This window comes from Balaenoptera ricei, chromosome 8 (assembly GCF_028023285.1).
Source record: "Balaenoptera ricei isolate mBalRic1 chromosome 8, mBalRic1.hap2, whole genome shotgun sequence".
Lineage (NCBI taxonomy): Eukaryota > Metazoa > Chordata > Mammalia > Artiodactyla > Balaenopteridae > Balaenoptera > Balaenoptera ricei.
In genome coordinates, this window is record NC_082646.1 from 71,739,937 (window position 1) to 71,766,763 (window position 26,827).

At 40.7% G+C, this 26,827-nt stretch overlaps 2 protein-coding genes across 3 annotated transcripts in view; one reads left to right on the top strand and one right to left on the bottom strand.

The window, feature by feature from the left end:
• Window positions 1–1,257: 1,257 nt before the first annotated feature.
• LOC132370180 (kelch-like protein 34) lies at window positions 1,258–4,215 on the top strand. The gene is made up of 2 exons (XM_059929923.1): window positions 1,258–1,318; window positions 1,848–4,215. Exons 1-2 carry the CDS (start codon window positions 1,258–1,260, stop codon window positions 3,791–3,793), a joined length of 2,007 nt encoding a protein of 668 aa, XP_059785906.1. The 3' UTR covers window positions 3,794–4,215.
• A 12,419-nt stretch (window positions 4,216–16,634) lies between these two features.
• Window positions 16,635–26,827, bottom strand: part of COPB1 (COPI coat complex subunit beta 1) — a 31,745-nt gene continuing 21,552 nt past the window's right edge. For both annotated transcript variants that reach the window (XM_059931184.1, XM_059931185.1), the window contains exons 15-22: window positions 25,959–26,186; window positions 25,614–25,793; window positions 23,289–23,433; window positions 22,131–22,250; window positions 19,253–19,398; window positions 18,552–18,641; window positions 17,435–17,590; window positions 16,635–16,963 (exon numbers count right to left, since the gene is read on the bottom strand). In XM_059931184.1, the coding sequence (XP_059787167.1) occupies window positions 16,904–16,963; window positions 17,435–17,590; window positions 18,552–18,641; window positions 19,253–19,398; window positions 22,131–22,250; window positions 23,289–23,433; window positions 25,614–25,793; window positions 25,959–26,186 (1,125 nt within the window). In that variant the 3' untranslated portion in view covers window positions 16,635–16,903. The remainder of the gene's footprint in view (window positions 16,964–17,434; window positions 17,591–18,551; window positions 18,642–19,252; window positions 19,399–22,130; window positions 22,251–23,288; window positions 23,434–25,613; window positions 25,794–25,958; window positions 26,187–26,827) is intronic.

The window sequence follows — 26,827 nt, forward strand, 5'->3', positions numbered from 1 at the left end:
TTGCAAGAGAATTGAGTTTGTTGACAGGACAGGAGTTGGTAAGCAATGGAGCCTGCTACTGGTCCTGGAGAAGGTGGAAGGGGGAACGATGGGCTTCAGAAAGAAGACCTGGCCCTCCTTCTTTGAGATTGGCAGGAAGGAAGGGGAGGAAGTATAATTAGCTTATATGTGGGTGCATGAGCAGGAAACTGAGGAAGTTCACACCTGATACTTTTAGTTTCCTAAGAAGTAGGAAGGAGGTCAATTGCTAAAAGTGGTGCTAGTGGTGATACTGGTGGGAGGAATCTGAAGCAGGTTATCAGCATTTTGGAGTTTGGAGGCTCTTAAACCTATCTCCATCAGCCCTTGAGTGGACAATTACAATAGCTTCTTATCTGGTTTACTTACCTGCACTCAACCCTGTTAATATACTACTAGTGGGTTGACCTTTTTTAAAAGACACGGCAAATCAGATGATGCCATCTTCTGCATAAAATCCTACAGTGGTTCAAAAATCCTTAAAATGGCCCAAAGATGTGGCTCACATTGACTTTTCCAACCTTGCCCTCAATCCCCTTCATACACTCTCACAAGGTCCCCTTTCATTCACTTCGTCCTCTTGTCTCAGGCCCTTCACAGATACCCTTCCCACTACTTGGAAAGCCCTTCCATTCTGCTTCTGCTCCTTTCAGTAAGCTAATTTGAACTCTTCCTTTAGGCCGGAAATTAAATGTCACTTTCTCAGGGAGACCTTCCCTGACCCTTCAGACTAGGGTACCTCTTCCTATAGTATGCTCCTGTACTTGGGAGTTTTTTCCTTTGCAGCCCTCTTCACAACCGTAATTATATGTTTGTATATAGTGGACAAGGTCTCTCTCTTCCTCTAGACTATAATTCTATGCAGGTAGGCACTGCGTCTGCTGTTTCTGTCTACTGTTATATGTTTAACGTGTAGCACATCACCTGGTGTATAACAGATGATAAATAAATCAGTTTTGTTAATTAATGAATTCTTATCTATTGTGACGAGATGACCAAGGTTGCAATACCTCTGAGAGTCTTGTCAAGGATAAAGACCACAGAATTGCTTTAGACCCAATCTGTGTGATTGAACTCAGCACCGCAGGTATAGAGGTGGAGAAAGCAGAAGGTTGCACTGATATGAAGTTTAGAGTTTTCAAAAGAGGTATGATGGAAGAAGGAGGATAATGCTGGCTTTCATGCTGTGCTCTAAAATCTAGGCAGAGTAGGGAAGGAAGGGAAGTATTAAGGGAAGTGATGGACTTGGGAGGACAGAAGCCTGGTGGTATCCTGGATGCCAAGGGGCAGGTGCGGTGGGGTAAGAGTGAGAGAGCTAGGGAGCCAGGAGATGACAGTCAGAGGGTTAGTATACTAGATCTTAAGATCCCTACAGTGGAGTGGCTCCAGGTCTAGAGAAGGCCCAGGGTATAACCGTGGTGTGAAGTGGTGGTTATTGTTGCCAACACTATGGAAGAAAGAGGCTAGGATGTTAAATGGCTTCACGTGGTACAGTCATCTGGGTGATGGCAGGACTTGAAGTAGAGAATTTAGGGACAGAGGTGGTCAGAAGGTAGCATAAATGGCATGAGCCTCAAACACAGGCCCTCCCCTTGTTCCTTCCATCCTTGGATCACTCATTCAAGAGTCGAGGCCCCAGGACAGAATGTCTGATGGGCTGAGCTGGATGGCATAAGCCTCGAAGGAGAAGTGAATTTTGCATGTGATAGAAATGTGGTGGTAGGTTAGTGTCAATGGGGAATGACGAGGCTGCCAGTGGAGGCTCCAGTGGAATATGTGAGGTAGCTTCTAATCAAGAGACTGGAAGAGGGGCGTCCCTGGTGGCGCAGTGGTTAAGAATCCTCCTGCCGACTTCCTGTCTTACTGCAAAGCTCATGGCGGCGCGCTGCTCACTGGCTACCAGGCACTGCGCGCCGAGGGCTTCCTGTGCGACGTGACTCTGGAGACCGAGGGCAACGAGTTCCCGGCGCACAGGTCGCTCCTCGCGTGTTCCAGCGACTACTTCAGGGCCCTGTTCAAGAGCCACACCCGGGAATCCCGGGCGCCCGTGATCCACCTGCATGTGCCGTTGGCGGCCGGCCTGCAGCGCCTGCTGGACTTCATCTACACCGCCTGGCTGCCGCTCTCCATGGACACCGTGGAGGACACGCTGGAGGCCGCCAGCTACCTGCAGGTCACCGAGGCCCTGGGGCTGTGCGGCTGCTACCTGGAGCGCCAGCTAGGCCCGGAGAACTGCTGCTTCGCCGCCAGCGTGGCGGCGCGCTTCGGCCTGGTGCACACGCTGGGCGCGGCCGAGCGCTGCATTGTGAGCCACCTGCGGGAGCTGCTGGCGCGGGGCGCGGGCCCTGCCGGGCTGCTGGAGCTCAACCCCGCGTCGCTGAGGGCCGTGCTGGGTGCCCCTGACGTGGCGCGCGTGCCCGAGGCCCGGCTACTGGGCCTGGGCCTGGGCCTGGCCCTGGCCCTGGCCTGGCTGCGGCAGGAGCAAGAGGGCGAACGGCTGGCCCACTGCGCCGCGCTGCTCGAGCGCGTCCGCTTCGGCCTGGTGCCCACCGACATGCTGCGGCGCGTGTACTCGGGCTCCGGCCTCACCCTGCCCTCCCAGGTCAAGGGCCTCATCATCCAGGCCCTCAACTACCACACGTCGCCCTCCCGCCAGCCGCTCATGCAGGGCGAGCAGACCACCGTCCGGAGCCCCCAAACCCGCATCTTGTTGGTCGGGGGGTGCAGGGGGCGGGAGGTGGTGACCGAGGAGGTCGTGGTCCCCCGGCGGGCAGCCAGGGGGAGGGGCGCCGCGCAGGAGCCCGAGGAAGAGGAGCAGGTGGAGGAGGAGGAGGAGTGGGAGCTTACCCAGGACGTGGTGGCCTTTGACGTGTACAACCACCGGTGGCGCAGCCTCACGCGGCTTCCCGCTCCGCTACTGGGGCACAGCGTGTGTGCCGCGGGCAACTTCCTGCTCGTCCGCGGCGTGGAGAGCCCGTCGGGCGGCGGCTCCTCCCCCACAGCCGACGGCCTGCGGGCGGTCATGGCCCAAGTGCACCGTTATGACCCGCGCTTTCACGCTTGGACGACTGTGCCCGCTATGCGGGAAGCGCGGTCCCATTTCTGGTGCGGCGCCGTGGCCGAGGGGCTCCTGGCCGTCGGGGGCCTGGGCGCGGGCGGCGAAGCGCTGGCTTCAGTGGAGATGTACGACCTGCGCCGGGACCGCTGGACGGCGGCCGGGGCGCTGCCGCGGGCCCTGCACGGCCACGCCGGGGCCGTCGGGAAGTGCGGCGCCGTGTACGTCTCCGGGGGCAAGGCGGGGAGAGGAGAGGGCGGCGCGAGCAGCCTCCGGGACGTGTTCTCCCTGGGCCCCGGGGAGCAGGCGTGGAGCAAGAGGGCGCCCATGGGCACGGCCCGCTTCGGGCACCACATGGCCGCACTGCGCGGCGCGGTGTTCGCCTTTCTGGGGCGCTATGAGCCCTTCTCCGAAATCGAGCGCTACGACCCCGGCACCGACCAGTGGACTCGGCTGCGGCCTCTATCCTACGACCGCTTCTGCTATAGGCTGGCCGTGGTGGAGGAGACGGTGCTGCTGCTGGACTCACGCCAGGTGCCTACCCGCAATGTGGTGGGTTATGACCTCGACCTGGACCGCTGGGAGGACACTGGCTGCGCGCTGCCTTGGGCCTGGAGCGGCCTGCAGTGCGCAGTGCTGCAGCTGGCCGAGGGTGGGGATGAGGAGAGGGAGGGAGAGGCCGGAGAGGCGCCAGATTTAGTGCTGGGCTTAATGGGTTAGTGAGCAAGTCGCCCCTGACCAGGCTTACAGAGCAACCCGTGCGTGGGCTTTTCCTTAGGCTTGGTCAAAGAGGAACATTTCCCCTTACTCTGAGAATGGGAGACAGGACGGGTCAAATTTAGAAGGATATATGAATCATCTTCATTGAACTGGGGATTTCTAGAAATTCTCATGCTGGGCTAGAGATGGACTTTGAAAATAAAACATGACCCTATTTTCCCTCTTGTAGTTAGTGTTTCCCAGGCGCTAAACAGTGATTACTTCTGTGCCAAACAGCCAAAAAACGTACCATAAGAAGTTATGTACAAGACCAGAAAATTGTTAGCTATAAAGACTGTAATAAATGGTTCTAGAAGATGGCATTATCTGAATAAATAAATATTTATCTGAATAAATAGTGAAGGGAAAGTGCCTTGGTTAAACACATGCAATCACTGTAGGGAGAATTATGATTTTATGATCCAGAATCATGGTTATAGTTCTGCTCTGATGGTTTAATATAGATATAGAAATGAGAGGAAAAAAATCTCTAAGAAAGCACCATTTTTTTTTTTGAGAAAATAACCTAGGTTAAGTTTTTCTGTACTTCATCCTTACTTACCCTAGTCTGCTTTTGCCCTGGCTTTTGGCAGCTCATTGGTTTTATTTCTGCAGCCCTTAGCCATAATAATCAGGCTTCTTTGGTTTAGTGGAACACCTAACAAAAACAAATCAAAACTCTATTTTGTTCATCCTCTTTAAATGTTCATTCTGCAGACATGCTGTAGGTAATATTTGTAAAAAAATATTTTTTAAGTTTATTTTTAATGGTACCCCCCCCCCACCCTCTGCCCCACATTCCCAAAAGAATCACAGAGAAACTAAAGAGGAGTAGGTGAAATTTTAAAGTTCCTGTCAGGTAAATGGGAAACCAGCTTGATTTTGTAGGATCTCAGAGAAGATTCTTGTATACACTGGACAGGTGCTTCTTCTGGCTTGTACCACCAATGGAGTGACAAAGTTAAAACTTGTAACCGGGGGTGGGGTGGCGGGGTGGTGGCGGCTGTGTGATTAGGTCACAAAGAAATGTGATGAGGACTGCATGAATAAAATAGGTGCTTTATAAGGAAAAAAAAGAAAAAAAAAAAAGAATTCTCCTGCCAATGCAGGGGACATGGGTTCAAGCCCTGATCCGGGAAGATCCCACATGCTGCAGAGCAACTAAGCCCGTGCGCCACAACTACTGAGCCTGCGCTCTACAGCCCGTGCTCTGCAACAAGAGAAGCCACCGCAATGAGAAGCCTACGCACTGCAATGAAGAGTAGCCCCACTCACCGCACCTAGAGAAAGCCCGCGTGCTGCAACGAAGACCCAACGCAGCCAAAAGTAAATAAATAAAATAATTTATATAAAATAAATAAATAAATGCATAGTGAAAAACTACAGTGAAATTTAAAAAAAAAAGAGACAGTGAGACTGGAAGAGAACATAGAGGAGGTATGACCTTGAGGGAGAGCCAAGTTACCACTTAGCAAGTTTTCTTTAGATGAAGAGAGTAATCTGCCATGAACTTACAGTTTATAGGAGAGGTTTTCGTCTGTTTACTTGTTTTCCAACAGATTGAGGGTGGTTCCAGCAGTGAAAGTAAAAGTAACAACATGTAATAAAGAGAGGGCAGCCTCTGGATCAGAGATCAGAGTTCCATTTCTTGCCCCATCACTTACTTGTTGAGCATCCTTAGCCAATTTCTTCACCTCTTTGAGCTCAGTTTTCACATTTGCGAACTGATCAAAGTCATAACCGGCTTACTATGAGGATCGAATACAGAATCAGATGCAAAACTGCATTGCAACCTGTAAAGTGTTGCCCACATGTGAGTTATTATCATTATGGTACAGTGAGTTAATGGTAGCCTGTGGATGAAAGTTCTTTAACTCTTGACTCTCACCTTAGAACAGTGTGGGAGGAAGGTGGGGCAAAGGCTCTCTCCATTTTACAGGTTCATCTATTCAGGAAACCTCACTGAGTGCTAATCCCATGTTAGTTACTGAGCTGGAAAGGGATAGTAAGATGAATCAGACACAATCCACACCGCTGGAGTTTATAGACTAATGCAGGAGACAGAGCGGTAACATGCTGAGCTGTGCTATGTGGTGTAATATTGGAACAGAGAGTGTTGTGTGAGCACAGAAGAAAGAACAACTAGGGAGAACCTGAGAGAGCTCTGTAGTACAAGTGGCATGTGAGCTGGGAATTGAAGATTAAGCCAGAGAAGAGGATATGCCACGCCAAGTAAGTTAGTGGTGGAAATCCACATAGAACCCAGGGCCACAAACAGGTAGTTACATGCCACCTCCCCAGTGCTCTTGGAAAGGGAAAAAAAGCCTCTTTGGTCCCACAGAGGAGCTTATTCTCTGCTTTGCTAAGGGCCTGGCTGCCATGGGAACGACACCATTTTTGCTTAGTCCCTTTGCAGTTTGCTGTCAACAACTTACTGTCCGGGTGCAAAGGCACAGCTCAGATCCCCCAGATATGAGGCATCATGCTTGTTTCCGCCTCCTAGCCTCTTCCCAATTGTCTGATGATGCCTGTTACTGGCTGACTGCCCTGCCTTATATGGGAACCAATGAGAGGCCAGCAGGTCAACTTGTGAGCATTTCTCCCAGGAAACCAGCAGGGCTTCAAAGGAATCATGACTTGTCGCACACCCCATCTCCCCTCACTGTTTCCTTCAATAACCTTGAGGAAAAACCAGATCCTGTCTGGTTCCCTTCCTCCTCAGTCCCTTAGTTCCCAAACTCTGATGGTACCCTTCTCATTTTTTCAAAGGGCATTGGTGAGGACCAACCTCATTCCCAGAAACTTGGGCCCTTGTCATGCTTAATAGCCAACAGTAATAAAAACCATGGCCTATCTATTTTATAGATGACGAAACTGAGCCTCAGAGAAGGTAAGAGGTGAGGGCCTTAGTTTGGGGGAGCCCTGTTGGAAGGACACCGGAACATGGGACCTGGACTGCAGCCTAAGGCATGAGAATAATGACAGCCAAATTTTGGCTGTCCAGCATCCATTTCCTCCTAACAGCACCTTGATCTCTGTACACACTATATGCAGTCTTGGTGGGAGTGGACATGCAGATGCCTATCTCCACTCCAGTCACTGAAGGGCTACAGAGTTCTACCCTGTGAGGTTGAAGGGAAATAGCAGAAGTTATCTTCCTGCTGAGACAAGCACCACACCTAGCCAACAGTACCTGCTCAGCAGATGTCATTTCTTCTTCAGCTGTCTGTTACTTATTATCTGTGTGGTGTTAGGCAAGTCACTTAACAATCTGTACCTCAGAAATGATGTGTGTAAAATTTACCAGCATTCCTAACCTGTATTACCTACTCTGATTGTCATAATTATAACTTTATTAGCTCTCAAAACCGTGAATGAGTTGAATCAATTGTGGTATATCATCAGCGTGACCGAAACTAAAGTAATGTAGATGCAGACATTGACTTGTTGATATAGAAATTTATATCATTTATATGAAAAGGTCACATTATGATCATTTTTTGAATAAAATAAAAATATAAATGAATACATATCTGAAACGCTATATCCCAAAATGCTAACCAGAATTTATCTCTGGATGGTGAGACTGTGGACAATTAAAAAAAAATTTTGCCTTTCTTCATTTTCTATCTTCAGTGAGCAGACATTATTTAGCAGTAATTAATTTTTAAGTTAAAAAAGGCCATCACTTAGGGGAGAATCAAGGACTCTGGCTTGATTTCAGCCAGGGGCAAATTCAAGGGGATTGGGCAAGGCAGCCAGTTTCCATGAAATAGATATGGATTCAGATTGGCAGTCACAGCATACTTCTGGATGGCACACTTCTGGTTGAAAGGAAGGTCTTGGGCGTGCCTAGATGCAGAATCCAACCCTCTAGGGGAGCTGGAGGCCCGAGTTCAGAGAACAATTTTTGTCTCTCCCCTGTCTATCTCTCCTACTGCATCTCCACCATTTTATCCCTCTGTTGCAAAAAAAGAAAAAAAAAAAATAGCCATTTGGTTCCTCAGATATGCCAAACTCACTTCCACCTCAGGGTCTTTTAACCTCCTTACTTCTCTGAAAACCCTTTTAAGTTACCCCCCATCTACCAGCCACTATCTATCCCATTAGCCTATTTATTTCCTTCATAGCACTTATCCACTCTGAAAACACCTTATTTGATTGTTGTCACAAAAATGTAAGCTCATGAATGCAAAGATTTGTCTGGCTTGTTCACCGTATACAAGTTGTGACAAGAATAGACTTGCACAAAGTAGGAGCTCATCAAAATCAAAACTCATCAGGGAACAAAAATATTAAGCAGGGAAACTGAGGCAGAAATCCAATTGTGCTACTGGGATCCAGGAATGTGGAGGGTCAGCAATTGTGAGTTCACATTTTGGGGCTGGATTCAGAGTCAGGAATATAAGGAAATCAATACTATTTCCTTTGCAAAAAGCAGTTATCATATTAAAAGAAAAAAATAAAAGGGTGATGACACTTCCAGGGGAATATGACACAGTCTGTATGTTTGAGTTTATTGGAAGTCTGGGCTAAATGAGTAACTTCCTGAATGATATGAAAAGTGATGAGGCTTGTGGCATTCTGGAAAAATTTGACACAAATTGTGCACTAAAGCAATTCCATGGAATGATGTTTGATAGTTTAAATGGTCACTTCATTTAAAAGGTTTTGGCCTGAAGTTACGACAACTGAAAAATTTTCACACACACCAAAATTCCTGGTATATAGCTGTAACTCAGCTTTTCTGGGATGCAAAGAAGCAGGTAGCTAGAGTTCTATGCCACACCCTCTGTGAACAAGTAGGACAAATGAGGAGGGGGTGCGTAGGGAAGAGTTGAGACTTATTTGACACCTTTTACATGCCACATACTAAGGGCATGAAGTTTCTCATTTAATAACCCTGCAAGGCAGGCATTATTTATTTCCATTTTCAGATGAAAAAAATTAGGCTGAAGCAGGTTGACTTGCCCAAGATCACAGTAAATAAATTACAGAGGAAAATCTGATTCCAGGTTTATTTGACTCCAAAGCCTGCACATTTTCTACCACACTTGCCTCCCTAGCATTCCTGGAAATCCCCTTGATGAAATGTATTGCTCATCTTTAAAAATAAAAAGAGAGAGAAGGCAATAATATGGCCTAAAAGGAGGCAGGAAGTAACAGGAAAAACTAAGTAACCCACAAACTATTAGGCTGAAGCAAATGACATTGCTATTATTTGATTTTTTTTTTTAAGCTCATAAAAGAGGCAATTTCACATGGTTCAGCCCCATGGTATATGTGCTGTGGATGAAGATCACAATGAAAATACTATTATAACCACTCTGTCACTCATTTGTACACAACTTTACATATTACATTTTATTGCAATTTCAGTAACCCTTTCAGATGGGTAGGGTAAGGATAATCATTCCCATTTTATATATGAGGAAAAGCAGATTTGGTAACCCAGCCTGCCTTACTGGAGCAGCATTTGCCCTTAGGCAAACCTGTAACTTTTTTTTTTAAGGCTTCTACCTGCCCCCATGCTGTCCCACCCTCCACATCTTATTCTGTCAAAATAATTTTTGATTTGACTCCTATGACAGGCTCCTAACTGGTCTCCCATGACCCCAATCTATTCTCCAAACCGTAGCCAGAGGTTTTTCTAAATGCAAATCTGATAGTTTCACTTGCCTTCTTAAAATCCTTAGTACTTCATTCTCTACAAGATGACGTTCAAATGCCTCAGCCTGGCCTTCATGATCTGACCCTTGTCTACTATCTCCAGTCTCACCGTCTGCCCCCAACACACCCTATGTTGAGAAGAACCCGCCTCTCTGTGCTATGCACTTCTGTGACTTATCCAACTGTTCTGTGGCTGGAATGGCCTTCCTTCTTCCCCATCCCTTATCTGACATTCAGCATGCAAATTTATGCTTTTCAAGGCTTAGTTCAAATGTCATGTCTTTGTGAAAACTATTTAGACTTTCTTCTGACAGTCACCAGTTTTCTGTGCTCTTATAGCAGCTGGTGTATTTTTATAAGACTTATTAAACAGTCCTCTGATCGGGTGTTTATGTGTCCTTAAAATACGCACCAAATTGTATCTTACCCTCAGTAACTTCAGGACAACGCACAGCACTAGACATGTAGCTGGTATTATCAGTCAGAACCCAGGGGTCCTAGAAAGTCCCTGCCTTGTGCCTTAGGTTGGGGAATACGGGGAAAATCTTACTTACAGGTTGAGTGCCCCAAACCAGGGCACACTCTTCCATGGCTTTTCCATAGTTCTCTACAGTGAAGGCATAAGCGAGGGACTACCTGAACTTGGATTTATACTTCTATTACCAAGGCTTATTTTCATTAAATAGTGTCTATGAGTATACAGTCTGTATGAATTACCTAAGAACATCTGCATTTTATAAGTTACATTTCACACAGACACCTAGGCCAGTGATGGAGCACCTAGGAATCAAGTTGTCCTTTGTTGCCACCATGATAGTGACACATTTAATTCAATTTGATGAACAATGAACAAGTTACTAACAGAAAATATAAAACCACCAGGAGCACATATGGTCACAAAGATGAGCTATTAGACCAAGTAACATTCAGCTAGCCAAACATTCCCATAATGCTTCTTTATTACTTTTAAAATTTGGGAGCAGGTTTTAATGTGTTAACATTTATGGAGAAGAAACATAAAATTGACAAAATTCTTTCTACCAAATTTTCTTGGACCTGGGAAAAAAGACCACCATTATTTGATTTTAGCTGTGGGAACACATTGGTCCAGCTTGTGGAATCCTAGTGTACTAGCAGAGAAAGTTTGAAAACCACACTCTTCACAGTCATACCTTTACTCAAAGCATGAGTGATAGTCATACATTTACTGAAAGCAGGGGGTCATTAAAAAAAAAAAAAGTGTGACCTTAAACAACTTCATAGAGAGAGAACATTTTGATTACAACAAAATTCACTTTTTTATGTTGTTGGGCTTTAAGAAACTCTTTGCATAGCTTAGTAGAGTTCAGAAATCTTCCTAGACAGACTCCTTGAGCCACATAGCATTTTCCCCATGTTCTGGCTGGTGCAATCCTATGCGTTAAGATTCAGCCTCCACCCTCTTTATAGGAGAAGGCAGTGCTTACTTACAAGGAGATGCTAGCTCTCTGGGTGGCCCAAGACGTCAAGATTACAGATCTAAAAATCACAAGAGCTAGAATCAGGGACTCTAGCTAATGAAATATCTTAGCCACACCCAGTGACCTGAGGTGGTAAACAACATTTATTTTCAAGATGTACTAGTGATATGACTGTTGTGATATTTTGATTTTTTATTCACCTGAAGAGACAGACAGGCAGTATATCTATAACATATTCTGATTCATCTTAATGTAGGAGACATTCTTACAGAGTGGTGTCTTTTTTCTCCTCTAACATTCTTTTTTTTTTAATTGAAGTATAGTTGATTTACAATATTTTGTTAGTTTCAGGTGTACAGCACAGTGATTCAGTGATACATATCTATATGAATATAGGAAAATTCTTTTTCTCTTCCCTTATAGGTTATTACAAAATTTTGAGTATAGTTCCCTGTGCTGCATGGTAGGTCCCCGTTGGTTATCTATTTTATATATTTTATACCACATAGTAGTGTGTATATGTTAATCCCAACCTCCTAATTTATCCCCCCCCCCCCTCACCTAACATTTCATAGGCATGTGTCCACACCCTGTTCTCTCTATAGCTACATTCTTCATTTGGTCATTCAATAAATACTTACCTATCTACTGAGTACTCTGGTACACATCATATATACTTAACATCATTTGCTTATCAATACCCGTTTTGGGGTGTCTCCTTTTTAATTGTCATTATTTATAATATTACAATTTTTGGACTTTTTTTCTTTAGTTATGTCTCTCAAAATGGTATTACCAGGGAAAGGTCTGACCAGGTCAAGGAATCATATAGCTACTCTTGTGTGTGGTTAGGATTAAAGTGTAGGCTTTAAATTTAGAATCATATGTGAAGTTTATTGTTAGACCACTGTAATAGACTACAATAAAGATGACAAAAGTCTAAACCAGAGCAATGGCAGTAGGAGTGGGAAAAAAAGATTAGAAAAATACTGAGGAAGGGAGAACATTGGGCTTGGTATCTGATGAGATATAGGGGGTGACTGTAGAGTTAAGGGTGACTAGTGAGTTTCTAGCATAACTAACCAGACAGGGAACACAGCAGTGGAACAAGTTTGAGGAGTGAGACAAGTTCCATTTCATAACGTTGATTTTGAGGTGTCTGTGGGTAATAGCCAGGCGGAGATCTCCCAGTTGATTTATAAAGTTCGTTTAAGAGGTATATGTAAAAACACAAGGCTTTTTTTTGTTTGTTTTTATTTATTTTTATTATTATTTTTTTATTTAGTTTTGGCTGTGTTGGGTCTTCGTTGCTGCATGCAGGCTTTCTCTAGTTGTGGTGAGCAGGGCCTCTCTTCGTTGTGGTGCATGGGCTTCTCATTGCGGTGGCTTCTCTTGTTGTGGAGCACAGGCTCTAGGCACGTGGGCTTCAGCAGCTGTGGCTCGCGGGTTCTAGAGTCCAGGCTCAGTAGTTGTGGCGCACAGGCTTAGTTGCACCACGGCATGTGGGATATTCCCGGACCAGGGCTTGAACCCGTGTCCCCTGCATTGGCAGGCAGATTCTTAACCACTGCGCCACCAGGGAAGCCCCACAAGGCTTTTTAGTATGAATTTTTTGAACTAGAAACCCTGGAGGTCAGTTAACTGTATTATTTTATAAGGAGATAGACCCAGACAGATACATCTATTCTCAGAAAGCTACTCAGAGAACTGAGATTCAGTTTAGGAGAATCTCATTCAGGGCTGCTTCAGCCCACCATGCTGTATTTCATTTGTCTGTCTTGTTGGTTTTACAATCAATAAAAAAATAGTTTTCTCAGACTCCCACAATTATACACAGAACCCAGAAAAAAGGCACAAATCCCACTTGCCTTCTTTTGTCACTGCATAACTAACTTCTTAATCAAAGAGATTCTGCCATGCCAGAGATAGAGAAAAGACAGAGAAAGTGGTCAATTACTAGAAGTGACTTTTGATCTAAGTGAGCAACTCTAATTATCACATTGTTACTGTAATCTGGCTGCACATATTTCTATACTCAGTTGTTAAAGAATCAGTCATTCGACTGTCATCCTGAAAGCAAATAAAAACAGTATGTTCATCACAGACCACCCATGATATGAGGTATATGGGTTGTGACAGTTACATTTAGCTGTGACAACAACAGTTTACAAGCAAAAGTGCTAAAGTTAGTTAAAACCTGACATGATAGGGCTTCCCTGGTGGCGCAGTGGTTGAGAATCTGCCTGCTAATGCAGGGGACATGGGTTCGAGCCCTGGTCTGGGAAGATCCCACATGCCGCGGACCAACTAGGCACGTGAGTCACAACTACTGAGCCTGCGCGTCTGGAGCCTGTGCTCCGCAACAAGAGAGGCCGCGATAGTGAGAGGCCCGCGTACCGCGATGAAGAGTGGCCCCCGCTCGCCGCAATTAGAGAAAGCCCTAGCACAGAAACGAAGACCCAACATAGCAATCAATCAATCAATAAATCTTTAAAACAAACAAACAAACAAACAAAAAACCTGACATGATAAATACTGTTATAAAGAATTCTTGAGAAATAAAGCTTCTTTTAAGTAAATTTCTGGTGTTAAAAACAAAAACAAAGCATTCAAGTAGTGTAAAATTAGGACCTAAATTCTGAGGGAGGTATGAAGATCATGTGGAGAATAGCTTTCTGTCTTCTCTGCAGTGTAAGGAAAGAGAATGGGGAAAGAAATAGAATGAATACTTATTGATTAGCACCTACCATGTGCCAAACATTCATCATAAATACATTATATCATTTCATTCCTCACATCAATTCTATGAAGTAGACATTATAAGCACCTCACAAATGAGGACACTGAGGCACAAAGACACTGAGGCACAAAGAGATGAGGCAGTCGTGTCAATGAATTACTAATTGCAAGGCTTTCATGTCAGATATAAAACCCTGGCTTTATATCTGAGTTCAACTCTTAATATTAAGCCTTAATTGATAAGAAGTAACACCTGCTCTTATGACTGTAGTCATCATCTGTAAATGATGATATTAATAGTATTTGCCTGGTAAGAGTCATTGGGAGGATTATATATGCCATGGAAAAAGCACTCAGTGTTATGCCTGCCACACGTAAGCACTCAATAAATCAGCTACTCACCATTGTCTTAGACCACACAGCAAGTAAGTTCAGACAGGACTGTACACTTCTCTGATTCTAAACTGAACTTCTGCACTATACCCGGCTTCCTCTTCAGGCTCCTGAGATTCCTGGGAGTGGAGAGTAGAGATCGGGGCGGGGCGGGGGGTGGGAACAGATAACATTGAGAGTCTGGAGAGGGCAGTAAGGCAGGGAGCTGATATGCCTGACCCTACTTTGAGGACAGCATTCAGAACTGTTAGGACAAAAGAACAAACTATAATTTTAAACCCAATCTTGGTTTAAGGGAAAGGCTATAAATAATTAGCTAAGGACATTTACCAATGTGGAAGGAAAAGGTCACCAGTAGAACCACTTACTTTATCCAATATATAGCACAGATATTTCACACTTGATAATATTTGAATTTTAAAAAATATTTTGGTTTTCTTGTCTTTTTAGATATCCTGAAATGAATTCCTGTCTCCTGTATTATTTATAGATCATGTGGAAAAGTTTCTCACAGCTAGCAAAATATCACTAATATTAATCTCCTTGCTAATAAAAAATTATATTGTTTTTTCTCCTTATAAAAATAACTCTATAAACTCCAATCACTTCTAATCCCAAAATGAAAGTAACTGCATACGGCTCCCTCTAGTGTCAAGACAGCAAAATATAAGGGCCATTTAATTTTCTTGTAAGATTTACAGTTTTTCATTCAATACATTTACATATTAAGCCCTTACTTGGTGCCAGATACTGTATTTATTCTCTTACTACACATCATGGTCCTAATTATATGATATTTTGTAATGTGAGCATATAAAATGTATTTTAGATCCCTATTAAGACAGCAGTGTAAACAGCTTTTCTAAACAGTGCTGCTATCTCACTCAGTTTACATTTAGCAAGTGTACAAAGCTAATAAAATGCTAATGAAACAACTGTTTTAACTTTTTTCTCTTTGTTCTCCTTATTTACAAATTTAAGAAAATGGCAATGTGAGCCAATCTGATCCTAACAAAAATGCCCAGAATGTTAAGCAATTTTCTGAGAGTATAAACAGAGGTATATTCTAGGACATACAGAGGCATACATCCTTGAGATTTAAAATGCAGTAATGATTGATTGTGAATACAAAACCAAAATGTTTAATGTGCTAAGCTGCTTTTCCTGCCTTACGTATTGTCAATAGGTGTTCTATGGAAAAAGGATTCCCTGGTTATGTAAGATTAAGATATGCTGGGTTAAACCAAACTAATCTGCTCTCTTTACTGAAGTGCCTCTCAAAATTTTTAGTATGCTAATGTGCACGGTGAACCCCCAGTACAGGACAGTATAAAGCTTTTCCCAAACTTACTTAACTATGGAATCCCTTTTCTCTCATATCTAATGACATCAAGGAAGCTATGTTCAGTGGAACAGAACTTGGGAAATGATCTAATCCAAAGTTGCATCAGTTCCTCTGCTCTCATCACAAATCTCCAACCCTTGACTTTGCATCAAACTGATCCCCTTCCAGCATTCCTAGTATCTTTCCCATTTGGTAGCCACTGACTTTGCGAATCTCAAATGCCCTATAGTCCTCTGGTTCTCTCTGATTAAAAAAGCAAGTGGCTTCAAAGTTTCTGACATCATACAAGGTATCAATCTCCTTCACACGCCAAACAAATCATTCCATTCTCACTTAAGTGCTGAAATAGGAGATGCTGCTTTCACTCCTTCACAGACCTTATCTATGGACTCATCCTGGATGCAGCCTGAATCCTAGCTGGAAGACAAAGTATAATAGTTTAGTGTTCAGACTTAGCTAAAAGAGCAGACTACCTCAATCATCCCCAAGGAAAGCAAGGGCCAAAAGAACAGCACAATCTGACCCAAGGGAACTCAGCTCAGAAAGGCATTTGGAATCATATTGGGAGGTGATGGTGCCCAGCCCTAGTGTAAAGTGAGGAAAAGGGGAGGGGTGAGAGTGAGGCATAGAGGCAACATGGAAACAGGACAGCTTTCTGAATCTTCTGGAGTTGAATCCTCCCAGTGCAGCTCAAGTAACTGGTTGGAATCAATTTAATTCCTAACAAACGTAAAAGAATACCCAAAGCTAAAGGTGAATGATTAAAAAATCTATTTTGGATTATCTACTTTTCATTATGATTCAGGATAATTAATAGTGTGTTTATTTTAGTCAGAGTTCATAGTACTCTTTTAAAATGAAGATGGACCTGTTTTCTCAAGGTATTTGATACCATCTTCCTGGACCTAAATTTCAGAGAAAAGCCCTTTAGAACATGGTAAGGCATTCTTACAGATACTGATGTTAGAATATTAAATTAGTAAAAATCAGTCAAGTAAATCAAGGCCTATCTCATTTCATATCACTGCATTTGTAAATTCTCTTAATAAAGTTCATATATTCATGACTCAAATAGCAATTTAAATTTATAATAGAAATCTATAACCCAACTAAAAGAAATCCATTTCTCATAACTAAAATTATGTAATTACACATTTATTTATAAAATAACAAAAGATTTAGGAATAGATCTGTTTATTGTACTGTGAAAATGGTCTTGATACATGTGAGAAACATTATATACTTTAAGGACAGCATTCAGAACTGTTAAGACAAAAGACAAACTATAATTTTAAAATCAATCTTGATTTAAGGGAAAGGCTATAAATTATTGGCTGGAATGCATTCAGCATGAACTCAGATTCTATATAACATAAAGCACAAAAGAGTACAAAATATGTTGGAGTCCAGTAAGCCCATACCTAAATTTTAATTGTAAAGCTGCAAGGACTTTTTTGTTTATTCTTATATACTAGTTTTCTTCTGAGACAAGTTGATTTTATCTCCAAGACTTAAGGCCATTCCCTGTAAGAAAGAATGAAGATGTTTATAATTATTGAAACTATGTACAATCAGTAGGTTATTCTCTCTTAACCAAGCCTCCATGCAATGATACCACATCAACAATGAAACCAAGGATGTACAAAAGAGACTCACCAAAACTTTACTTGGTTAAGTACTTTTAGTGCTAGATTTACAAATAGTCACCAGATTTACAGCTTGGATTTCAAAAACCTCTGAAGAACCCATGTCACAAACACCCAATAGGAATTAATCTGATTTTAAGCAAACAAACAGAATGAGTGGCCCAAAAGGTGGGCTATTTTAATGAAGTAAAGTCATATTTCTATTCAAGGATACTACTATTATGAATATACGTGCATCTAATGCATGAAACACTGGTAAGAGAGGATGCTACATATAGAAATAAAGAGACATAAATTATTTCTCTTTTTATTTAGTTCAGAGACCATCCCAAAAAAAACCAACTGTTACCTGACTCTTTGCACGAATTCTTATGTGGCCAGTAACAGGGGCCTCCGGTCCCTGTTGAATCGGCTTCTCAATGCTGACATTTGCAAGTGCATCTTCTCCAAATATGGAACGAGCATAGAGGTTGGCTGCCATAAAGCCACAGTAACCAGAAAGTGCCTGGAAGAAATTTGTGATGAGTTCAATACTCTACTAGAGAACTACACATAAGCAAGACCAAATAGCATAGGAAAATGACCACTTGAAACAGGACTTATCATATGGTAGTAGTTACATGACTGTGTGAATTTGCTGACACTCAGAGAACTATAAATGTAAAGAGTGTGAGCTTTACTGCATCTATATTATACCTCAAAAAAACTGATTTTAAAGAAATAGCACCTATCCTCATTTGTATTTATATGTTCTTTGTTTAGAGCTGTCTGCCTGCCTCCCATACCAGACCCTGAGCTCCATGAAGGAAGAGACTGCTTTTATTTTGTTCTTTATTGTACATCCAGCAGCTCACAGAGTACTGGGCATATAATGTTTGTTGGAGTATTTGTTCAATAGACCAATATATGAATTAAAACCTACTTGTCTGGCAGCATTCTTTTATGGTTAAATCAATATTACAAAGTTAGCAGAAATTGTATAAAGAAAAAAAAATTCCTGGGAATTCCCTGGCAGTCTTCACTTTTTGGTCTTTCTTTCTAGTCTTTTTTCATACATACACAAACATAGCAGAAAATCAAAGTACATCAACAATTCCATACTTGAGCAGATATATTATGACCCACAATCAGAGCCAACAGAAGAGATCATGGACATTTTCTAATCCAGTATCGTGAACTATTTTGGAATAAGCCTTTAGCCAAAAGGGAGAAGACTGAAAAGAAAAACCAATGTGACTATTCAGTTGGGTCACTGCACTAGCAACAAGCAGATACTGTTCCTATTCCAGTAGAAAGCAGTAAGCAGATTCATACATTCTATGGGATAACTTCTTTTAGCTAGTCCAGAATGACACTGCTTTTCTCAGGCTAAATAATATCAAAATACACTAGAGGAAATACAAGAAAGCCAAGAATCTACCATCTTACTCTCTATCAGATTTAAGAAGTACACGGGCAAATTTTACCTTCTCCGGAGTGAGGCATTTCATGTTGGTTGACTTTAATATGTGCTGTAAATAGTCATTTAAATCAACTATATTTGTGTTAACCGTCACCTGTACAGAGGGAGAGAAAAAAGTCGAGGTTATAGCTCTTACTTTAAGAAAGTTGTGAATTTCTTATCTTGGGGTTGAAAAGACAATCGCTCGTATGTCATAGAATCTCCTTCCAAGTATTTAGGTGGAAAGGGTGGGCAACAAAAAGTAAATGACACCTTCTACAAAATCAACAAACTGTAGGTTGGTATCAGAACTTTCAGATACAGATAACTTCAAAGACAATCAACATGCTGTATATAAAATATTTCTAATAAAAATCAAGGCTTACAGGAACAAAGTTCCCTAGCAGGCACTGACTTTGCAAAGCTTCTACTGAACACTGGATTCAATGGCAAGTTACTATTCGTACATACAAGGGATGGAACATTGTTTATAATGTCTTGAACAATCAGATTAATTATAGAACTGTTACTCTCACCAATTTAAAACCATAACTTAACCAAACCACTTGCATGCTTTCCAGTTAAAGCTAATTTGTAAGCACAGATATTGAATGACTTTGCTTTTCACATCTGACACTTTTTAGAGGGATTAATTTTATCAGAGAATCCCTCAACACTAGCCAAAAAGAAACATAAGGAGTTCAAGGAAATCTCCCAAGGACTAACTTTGTTCTCCCATTCAAATTCGGCCCACATCTGACGGAATTCAGCATCAGTGCAAGTTGCAGGCTGGATATAGTCCATGATGTCAATGTGAATATCACTGAGGACCACACAATTTCTGTCACTTGCTGCTCCAGAGACATCATAAACTGCAATATACACATATAAAAAGATCCCCAATCACCAAAGGCAAATTTTAATTAAAAATTTTTAATATTTCCAAATAACAACTCTGACATTAGCAAATAGTTTTGCTTATTATATAGTGGGCTCTATGTTTTTTTTTTTTTAATTTTTTTTTTACCAACATGAATTTGAAAATATGTTTTCTTCAAATGAATGTAATTAAAATGACAGTAATATAGTATTTTTTTTTTTTTAATCAGTCATCAATTTTATACACATCACTGCATACATGTCAATCCCAATCACCCAATTCAGGGGCTCTATGTTTTACAAATTATTACCTATTTAATATGACCATCATTCTTATGTTATAGTATTATTATTTTCCATCTTATAGAGAAGTAAAAACAAAGAGAAGTTAATTAAGTGGCTCAAGGTCACAGAACTGGTTAAGTGGTGGAGGCCAGGATTCAAACTCAGTGAGTGCTTACATAGCAGTTGCAGTGTTAGACACTGTAGAAGGATACACAGGTAGTAGTGTTCTCATGCAGATGCTTAACTAATATTTCTGGATGAATATTGCTGAGCCATAGTACTTAATGATACAAGACCTTTTCTTCTGTAACTGTTTCTTCCATGGTAGAAAGTCATAATCTGACTGAAGCCTACCTTTTTTTAGCCTGTTTTCTTGACATTCCCCCACCCTACTTTTAGAGAAAACTAAGGTTACCAAGAATAAGTTCCTTTAATTTTCAGCCCCACCTCTAAAAATAAATGTATCTTTCTCTGAATCAACTTTCACCTACTTACCTTTCCTATCAGACAACTATGGCCTCTGCTCTTCAAGGTTCACACTTGCTGCCATCTGTGATGCCTGCTTTGGTTCAGGACCTCACTCCATCAATCATTACCTCTTTCGTCTTTACCTTCATATTCTTTACTGACTTTCTTCCCTTATAGTTTATAAACATAGTCAAGGTCCTCTCATCGTCAAAAAAAAATCTTCCCTCATCCTTTATTTCTCTTCTGGCTACTGCCCTCTCTCATTCTTATCAAAACCAAGGTCGTACACTCAGAGTGGCCTACACTCACTATCTTTATTTCTCCACGTCCTATGCAGCCTTCAACCCACCACCACTGCCCAAGACAGGTCATAAGAAACGTTTTAGTATCACTGATTGTCAAATCCAAAGGGCCCTTCTCTTAGGGATCTTCTGCAGCTGCCGATACTTCTTCAGAATTTTTCCTTGCTTCTCTAACACACTTCCTTTGCAGGCTTCTCCTTCTCTGACCAGCTTTAATACTGCTCTGAATAAAAACTCCAAACAGCTCTTAATATTGCTGTTCTCTTGGATTCGGTTTTCAAATCTCCCCTCTTCTCACTGTTTATGCCCTCTTTGGGTGATTTCTATGGTTTTAAAACAAATATTCATCTCTACTTTAGACCTCTTGTTCAAGTTCCAGACTCATCTCAAACTGCCCTTCAATAACTTAAGACACTTCATTACTTAACCTCAAGTTTAACTTATCATCTCTCTCAAATTTGTCCTTCTCTCCTATGTTCCGTTTTGGTGATTAACATAAACATCAACCCAACATACCCAAGCAGGAAATCTGAGCGTTGCTCTAGCCACTTCCTCTTCAATCAGTAACCATGTCCTGGACATTCTATCTCCTTAATATCTATTATATTCAGCCCTTCTCTCCATCCCAGCCACTACTGTGTTGGTTCAAACTCTCCATCATCTCTCACCTGTGCTACTGCAAGTCTACTAGCTAATCTTCTTGCCTCTTCCAATCAGTCTTCTTTAGTGCTGCCACAGAAATATTTAATCATGTAACTCACTCACTAATAATTCCTCAATGGCTCCCCTCTATATCCAGGATAAAGTCCGAAATTCTTAGCATGACAAGTATAATATAGCTGCCACTAACCTTCCCAACCTCCTTCTCTTCTACCACCACCCTCTAGCGCACTCTAAACTCCAGGTATATCAAACTACTTGCATTTGTTCTAACTGAATCTCTATCTGAAGCCCATTTACTGATCTTTTAAAACCCCACTTGAGCTTCAGCTCCTCCACAATGCCTTTCCTTTACCTTTCCTCCCAACCCCCCACCACTCTGAGAGAACTGACACAATCTCTTCATAGACTTCCACTTCACCCAGCACAGGCTTCTTTCATAGCACTTACCGTTATGTACCGCACATATCTACTTCACATATCTGTTTTCCCTTACTCAACTAGAAGCTATCTGAGGACAGAGATTTTTTTGTTCCTACCATAGAAATTGCTTTAAAAAAAAAGAAAGCTTATTGACTGAATACCTCTGTACAAGCTAATCCCTAGGAGTTCCGGCAACAAATGCCTATACACAGTTTGAGACTCAGTTCAAATGTTATCCTTTGATAACATACCTTCCTCCTTTATAAAGCCTTCTATACTGTTAGCACTTTCCCTCTATGATCCCAAAGCACATAGTGTATAAACTAGCCGTTATCACATTGTATTGTAATCTATTATTTATCTATCTCCTCCTTTTGCTTGACAGTTTGAGGACACTGACTCTATCTGGTTCATTTCTGTATATCCAGAACATAGTACAACACTGAATAGCGTAGCAGATGCCCCATAGATGAATGAATGAATGAATGGATTCAAGTCCTGTCCTCAAGAAATGTCACACAGCTACTCATTACAGAAATTCGTTAATAAAATATCCAAACATCACATGCTATAAAACAATTCCTTACCTATATTGCCAAAAATTATTCCATTTTCTGTTGATGCTACTTTGACATTAGCTTTAATATTTGCAAAGTCATGTGGAGCAAGAGTCAAAGGAGATGGCTTTTCCACAAGTTTCAGGTCCCCTGAAAAAAAATTCAGACATGGCTAAAAAGACATACATATTAACCTCTCCAGTCGTAAAACCTTAAAATGTATATAGCTCAATAGTTTCTAGCAGAACAAGGAACAAGAGAAGGGTTATGATTCAAATATAAGGACAAAATAAAGAAATCATTTAACACTATTATTCACATCAAAATGCACATTTTCTTTTAAAAGGTAATGGGCTTCTCAGAATAATTCTATATTTAATTCATGTGTGTGTGTGTGTGTGTGGGCGGGGGTGGGTACTCTGGGCATACTGCTTTATTTCAGTGAATGGATACAGACGTCTCAAAAGCTTAAGTCTTAAACTATACACTCCATTACAAAGATAAAACAATCTGAAGAAAGGACTGCAAATTCTTAGAAACACAGTTCTTTATATAGGCCTCAAGCTATGCTGAGGAAGACAGGGCAAAACTATGTTCTACCTTGATTTCTTAAAGTCCCTTAACTCTTGCTTAAGCCATATGGAATTTCCTAGGTGCAGTGTACTGTTCCTGTATACAATTTATATTTTCCAACTTCAAAGCCATATGTATAAATGATCAGAGAAAGTCTGATTTCTTCTTCTGATTAAGAAGAAGAAAAAAAAAAATCTCACACTGCTAAATGTGATAATGATGTATTACTTTGGCCACACATGGTATGTATTAGTTATGGACTCAGAAAATACCTCATTCTGTACTAAGGCAATTAAAACTTTAAACTACTTGGTAAATCTGTAACTTAAACAGCTCTTATTTAATCTAGAAAAACTGACATATGATAGATCAAGCTCACTGAATAAACCCATCTAGAAGTACCAAGAACATAAGCATAAGAAAGTCAGTATCACAGAGGTTCAGAAAATTGGAGTAGAAGGAGACTAAATATAAAATGTAAAACTAAGACTTGATTCAAAATGTCACAAAGGGCTCAAGAGAATTCTTATACTAAAACTTGTGCACTTCTCTTAACAATCTGTCATAAAGATTTACTATGTAACGATATCTTTCCCTTATAGTAAATTTCCTCACCCAGAGTAGCTAACTCTAATGTGCAGTTCTGCAAGGTATCACTGGTTTGGTTCACAACAAGTACGTCCAGGACGATATCATACTGGTTGACATGAACATAAGCTTCTGCATATACAGGGTCTGAGAAACCTGTCAATTGGGTGACCTGTCAAACAAAAATAAAGATAATCAAATGACTGAGACAACTTAACCAAACATATCCTAGCCAAAGGACTAAGTCTGTTAGGTAATTAACAGATGTGCTTAGATTAGACCAGTCATTTGAAATGTATAATAAAATTGTTTTGTAATGTAGAGATGGTAACTGAAACTTAAGACATTAAAAATAACAGGTCCTACACTTTACAGCTCAGTAGGTAGAAGGACGTTAAATATGTTCAGCAAATACATTAAACATTACCCCAACTTAGGAACTTAATAGATTTTCATACATTTTCAGTTAAATCCCTAAGCACCTAAACTCACTAGCTGTTACCCAAACTCAGGAAAAATAATTACAAACAAGAAACACTTGTAATTCCACAAAGATAAAGTTTTAGATGTTCCCCCACCAAAAAAAATTTTTTTAAGAAACATCCAGGGTATATATAACATTTTAAAAATGTAATACTGTCACCAAAGACATAAGCAACAAAAGAAAAAAATGGGTAAATTGGACTACATCAAAATTACAAATTTTTGTACATCAAAGGACACTATTAGCAGAATGAAAAGACAACCCACAGAATGGGAGAAAATATCTGCAAATCATACATCTGATAAGGGACTTGTATCCAGAATATATAAAGAAATCCTACAACTCAACACAAAGAAAACAACCAGCCAGATTAAAAAATATGCAAAGGACTTGAATAGACATTTCTCCAAAGAAGATATATAAATGACCAATAAGCACACAAAAAGATGCCCAACATCACTAATCATTAGGGAAATGCAAATCAAAACCACTACAAGATATCACTTCACATCCACTAGGATGGTTACTACAAAAGAAAGAAAAAGTAAGTGTTGGCAAGGATATGGAGAAATCAGAATTCTTCTGCATTGAAGGTTGGAATGTAAAACAGTACAGCTGCTATGTAAAACAGTATAGTGGTCCTCAAAAAATTAAAGCAGAATCACTATGATCCAGTAATTCCACTTCTGGGTTTAACCCAAAAGAAATGAAAGCAGAACCTCAAAGAGATATGTGAACATCCACATTCATGGCAGAATTATTCACAACAGCCAAAGGTGGAAGCAACCCAAGTGTCCATCAACAGATGAATGGATAAACAAAACGTGGTGTATATTCACAGTGAAGTACTACTCAGCCTTAAAAGGGAAAGAAATTCTGACACATGCTACAAAATGGATGAACCTTGAAGACATTAGGCGAAGTGAACTAAACCAGTCACAAAAGGATAATACTGTATGATTCCACATAAGGTACCTAGAATAGTCAAATTCATTGGGATAAAAAGTAGAATGTGGTTGGCAAGGGCTGAGGGAAGAGGGGAATGGGGAATTATTGTTTAACGGGTATAGAGTTTCAGCTTTGTAAGATGAAAAAAGTTCAGGGGATATAGGCGGTGGTGATGGTTGCACAATAATGTGAATATACTTAATGCCACTTGAACTGTACACTTAAATATAGTTAAGAGGGTAAATTTGATGTTATGTAAACTTTACCACAATTTTAAAAAATAAATTGGAAAATTTTGTAACTGTAATATTGTCAATATCAATTCCCAATTCCAAGGGAGAAAAGTGTTTCAGTAGTTCCTATTCTGCCACTGATCTTATCTTGGGCAACAAAACCAATTTGAGACTGTTACTCATCTAATGGAGGAAGGATTAAACCAGATTTGTAAATTTAATATCTGAGTAGAGAGAGATTAGGACAATTTTCCTAATGAAATCCTATTCGGAACTCAATATATTAAGACTATAAAAGTGTAACTGTCCTGTTTAAAGTAGCAGGGGACAGGAGAAACTTGAGGGCAGGGTGTGGGGGAAGAGGCTAGTGCCCTACCTTTTAAAAGCTTTAGTCAACCACTAAGGATCCCTCAGCGCTATGTTTCAGTTTATGGTAATTTGACACACAACTGGAACAAGTTAAAAATCATCTCTGGGACTTACAGTACCATCATATAGTAAAGTATCAGGTTCCACCGAGTTTCAATTCATGTTTAATGAACCTATCAATCAGAGTAACTTGACAAAAACTGATGCTGTACTAGTTATTCTTCCTTTAAAAAAATAGCAAGACCAACAACTTCCTGATTACTACTTTCTTAAGTAGCCAAGTTAAATAACTCGCCAGTGTATTTGACATTTTGTTACCTTGTTAAGTTTAGATGCTAGGGGATCTGCTGCCTCTTTCCTCTGTGTGTTACCCATTGCTGCCAGCAAACTCAGCTGAAACTGATCTTCCTTGCAGTTCATTTCATTCTTAGCAGTTAGTTGCATGAAGGAAATGGGGTCATCAGGCTGTACTGTCACATTCCTCTTTTCAGATTCTTTCTGTGTTGAAAATACAATATACCAACTTTCTTTAATATGGAAAAAAAGATAGCTTTTTGTAGGCCTTCAATAGGGACAAGCCCTCACACGTAGAGGACTGAAAAATCAACAGCAACAACAATAAAACCAAAAAGCACTGTTATGGCTTTATCATATATACCTTACCTTTTGGGATAATTTCTCTTCTTCAAGTTTAGCAGATAACATGTGAGAAAGGGACTGTCTGCATTCCTTATTGAAAATGTCATTCATTAAAGGTGAACATTCAGATAAGACCTTGAGGCACAGGGAAATTCGATCTACATCATCATCTGTAATTGGCTTCTTAGGAAGAGAGGATTTTCCCAAATGCAGGATAGTGGCCATGAGCAACATTGCCTCAGCAACAAAAGACTAGATAAGGAGAGAAATGACTTATTTATTGTCAGGCTTCTCCAAATGCAATAATGTCACTTTATTATAACTCAGAATCCAAGAAATAAACCTAATTTTCACTTCACCTGAATAAGATTTCAAATATTTTAGATTTTATCTCCCTGTTTTTTTGCACCTTTTTCCTTCCTTTCTATTCTAACTGCCACCCTCTAAAACCTTCATTAACCCTTAATTGATAGAAGTGGTTTTTAAACTATTTTCTCTTACTCTAACCCCTCACAGGCCAATGCTATCTTTTATCTTTCCAACTACGTAAAAAGAATGATACACTTTTCATGGATTGTTAATATTCTGCTATAATTGCTTTCTTACTCTACCTATATAGGTACACTTATTTTTTTGGCTTAACATATGAAAGTAAGAATCTTTACCTCATAAATGCTTTAGCATACATCTCTTAAGAATCAGGAGTTTCCTTTATAATCACAATATCATCTCACTTAAGAAATGTAACAGTTCCAAAATATATCTACTACACTCCAAATTGAACTAAATCTTCCTATTTGTCACAAAAAAAATTTTTTTTTTAAATCCAGGATCAGTTTCATGCATTTTATTTGACTATTATTCTCCTTAGCCCCTTTTAACCTAGACCAGTC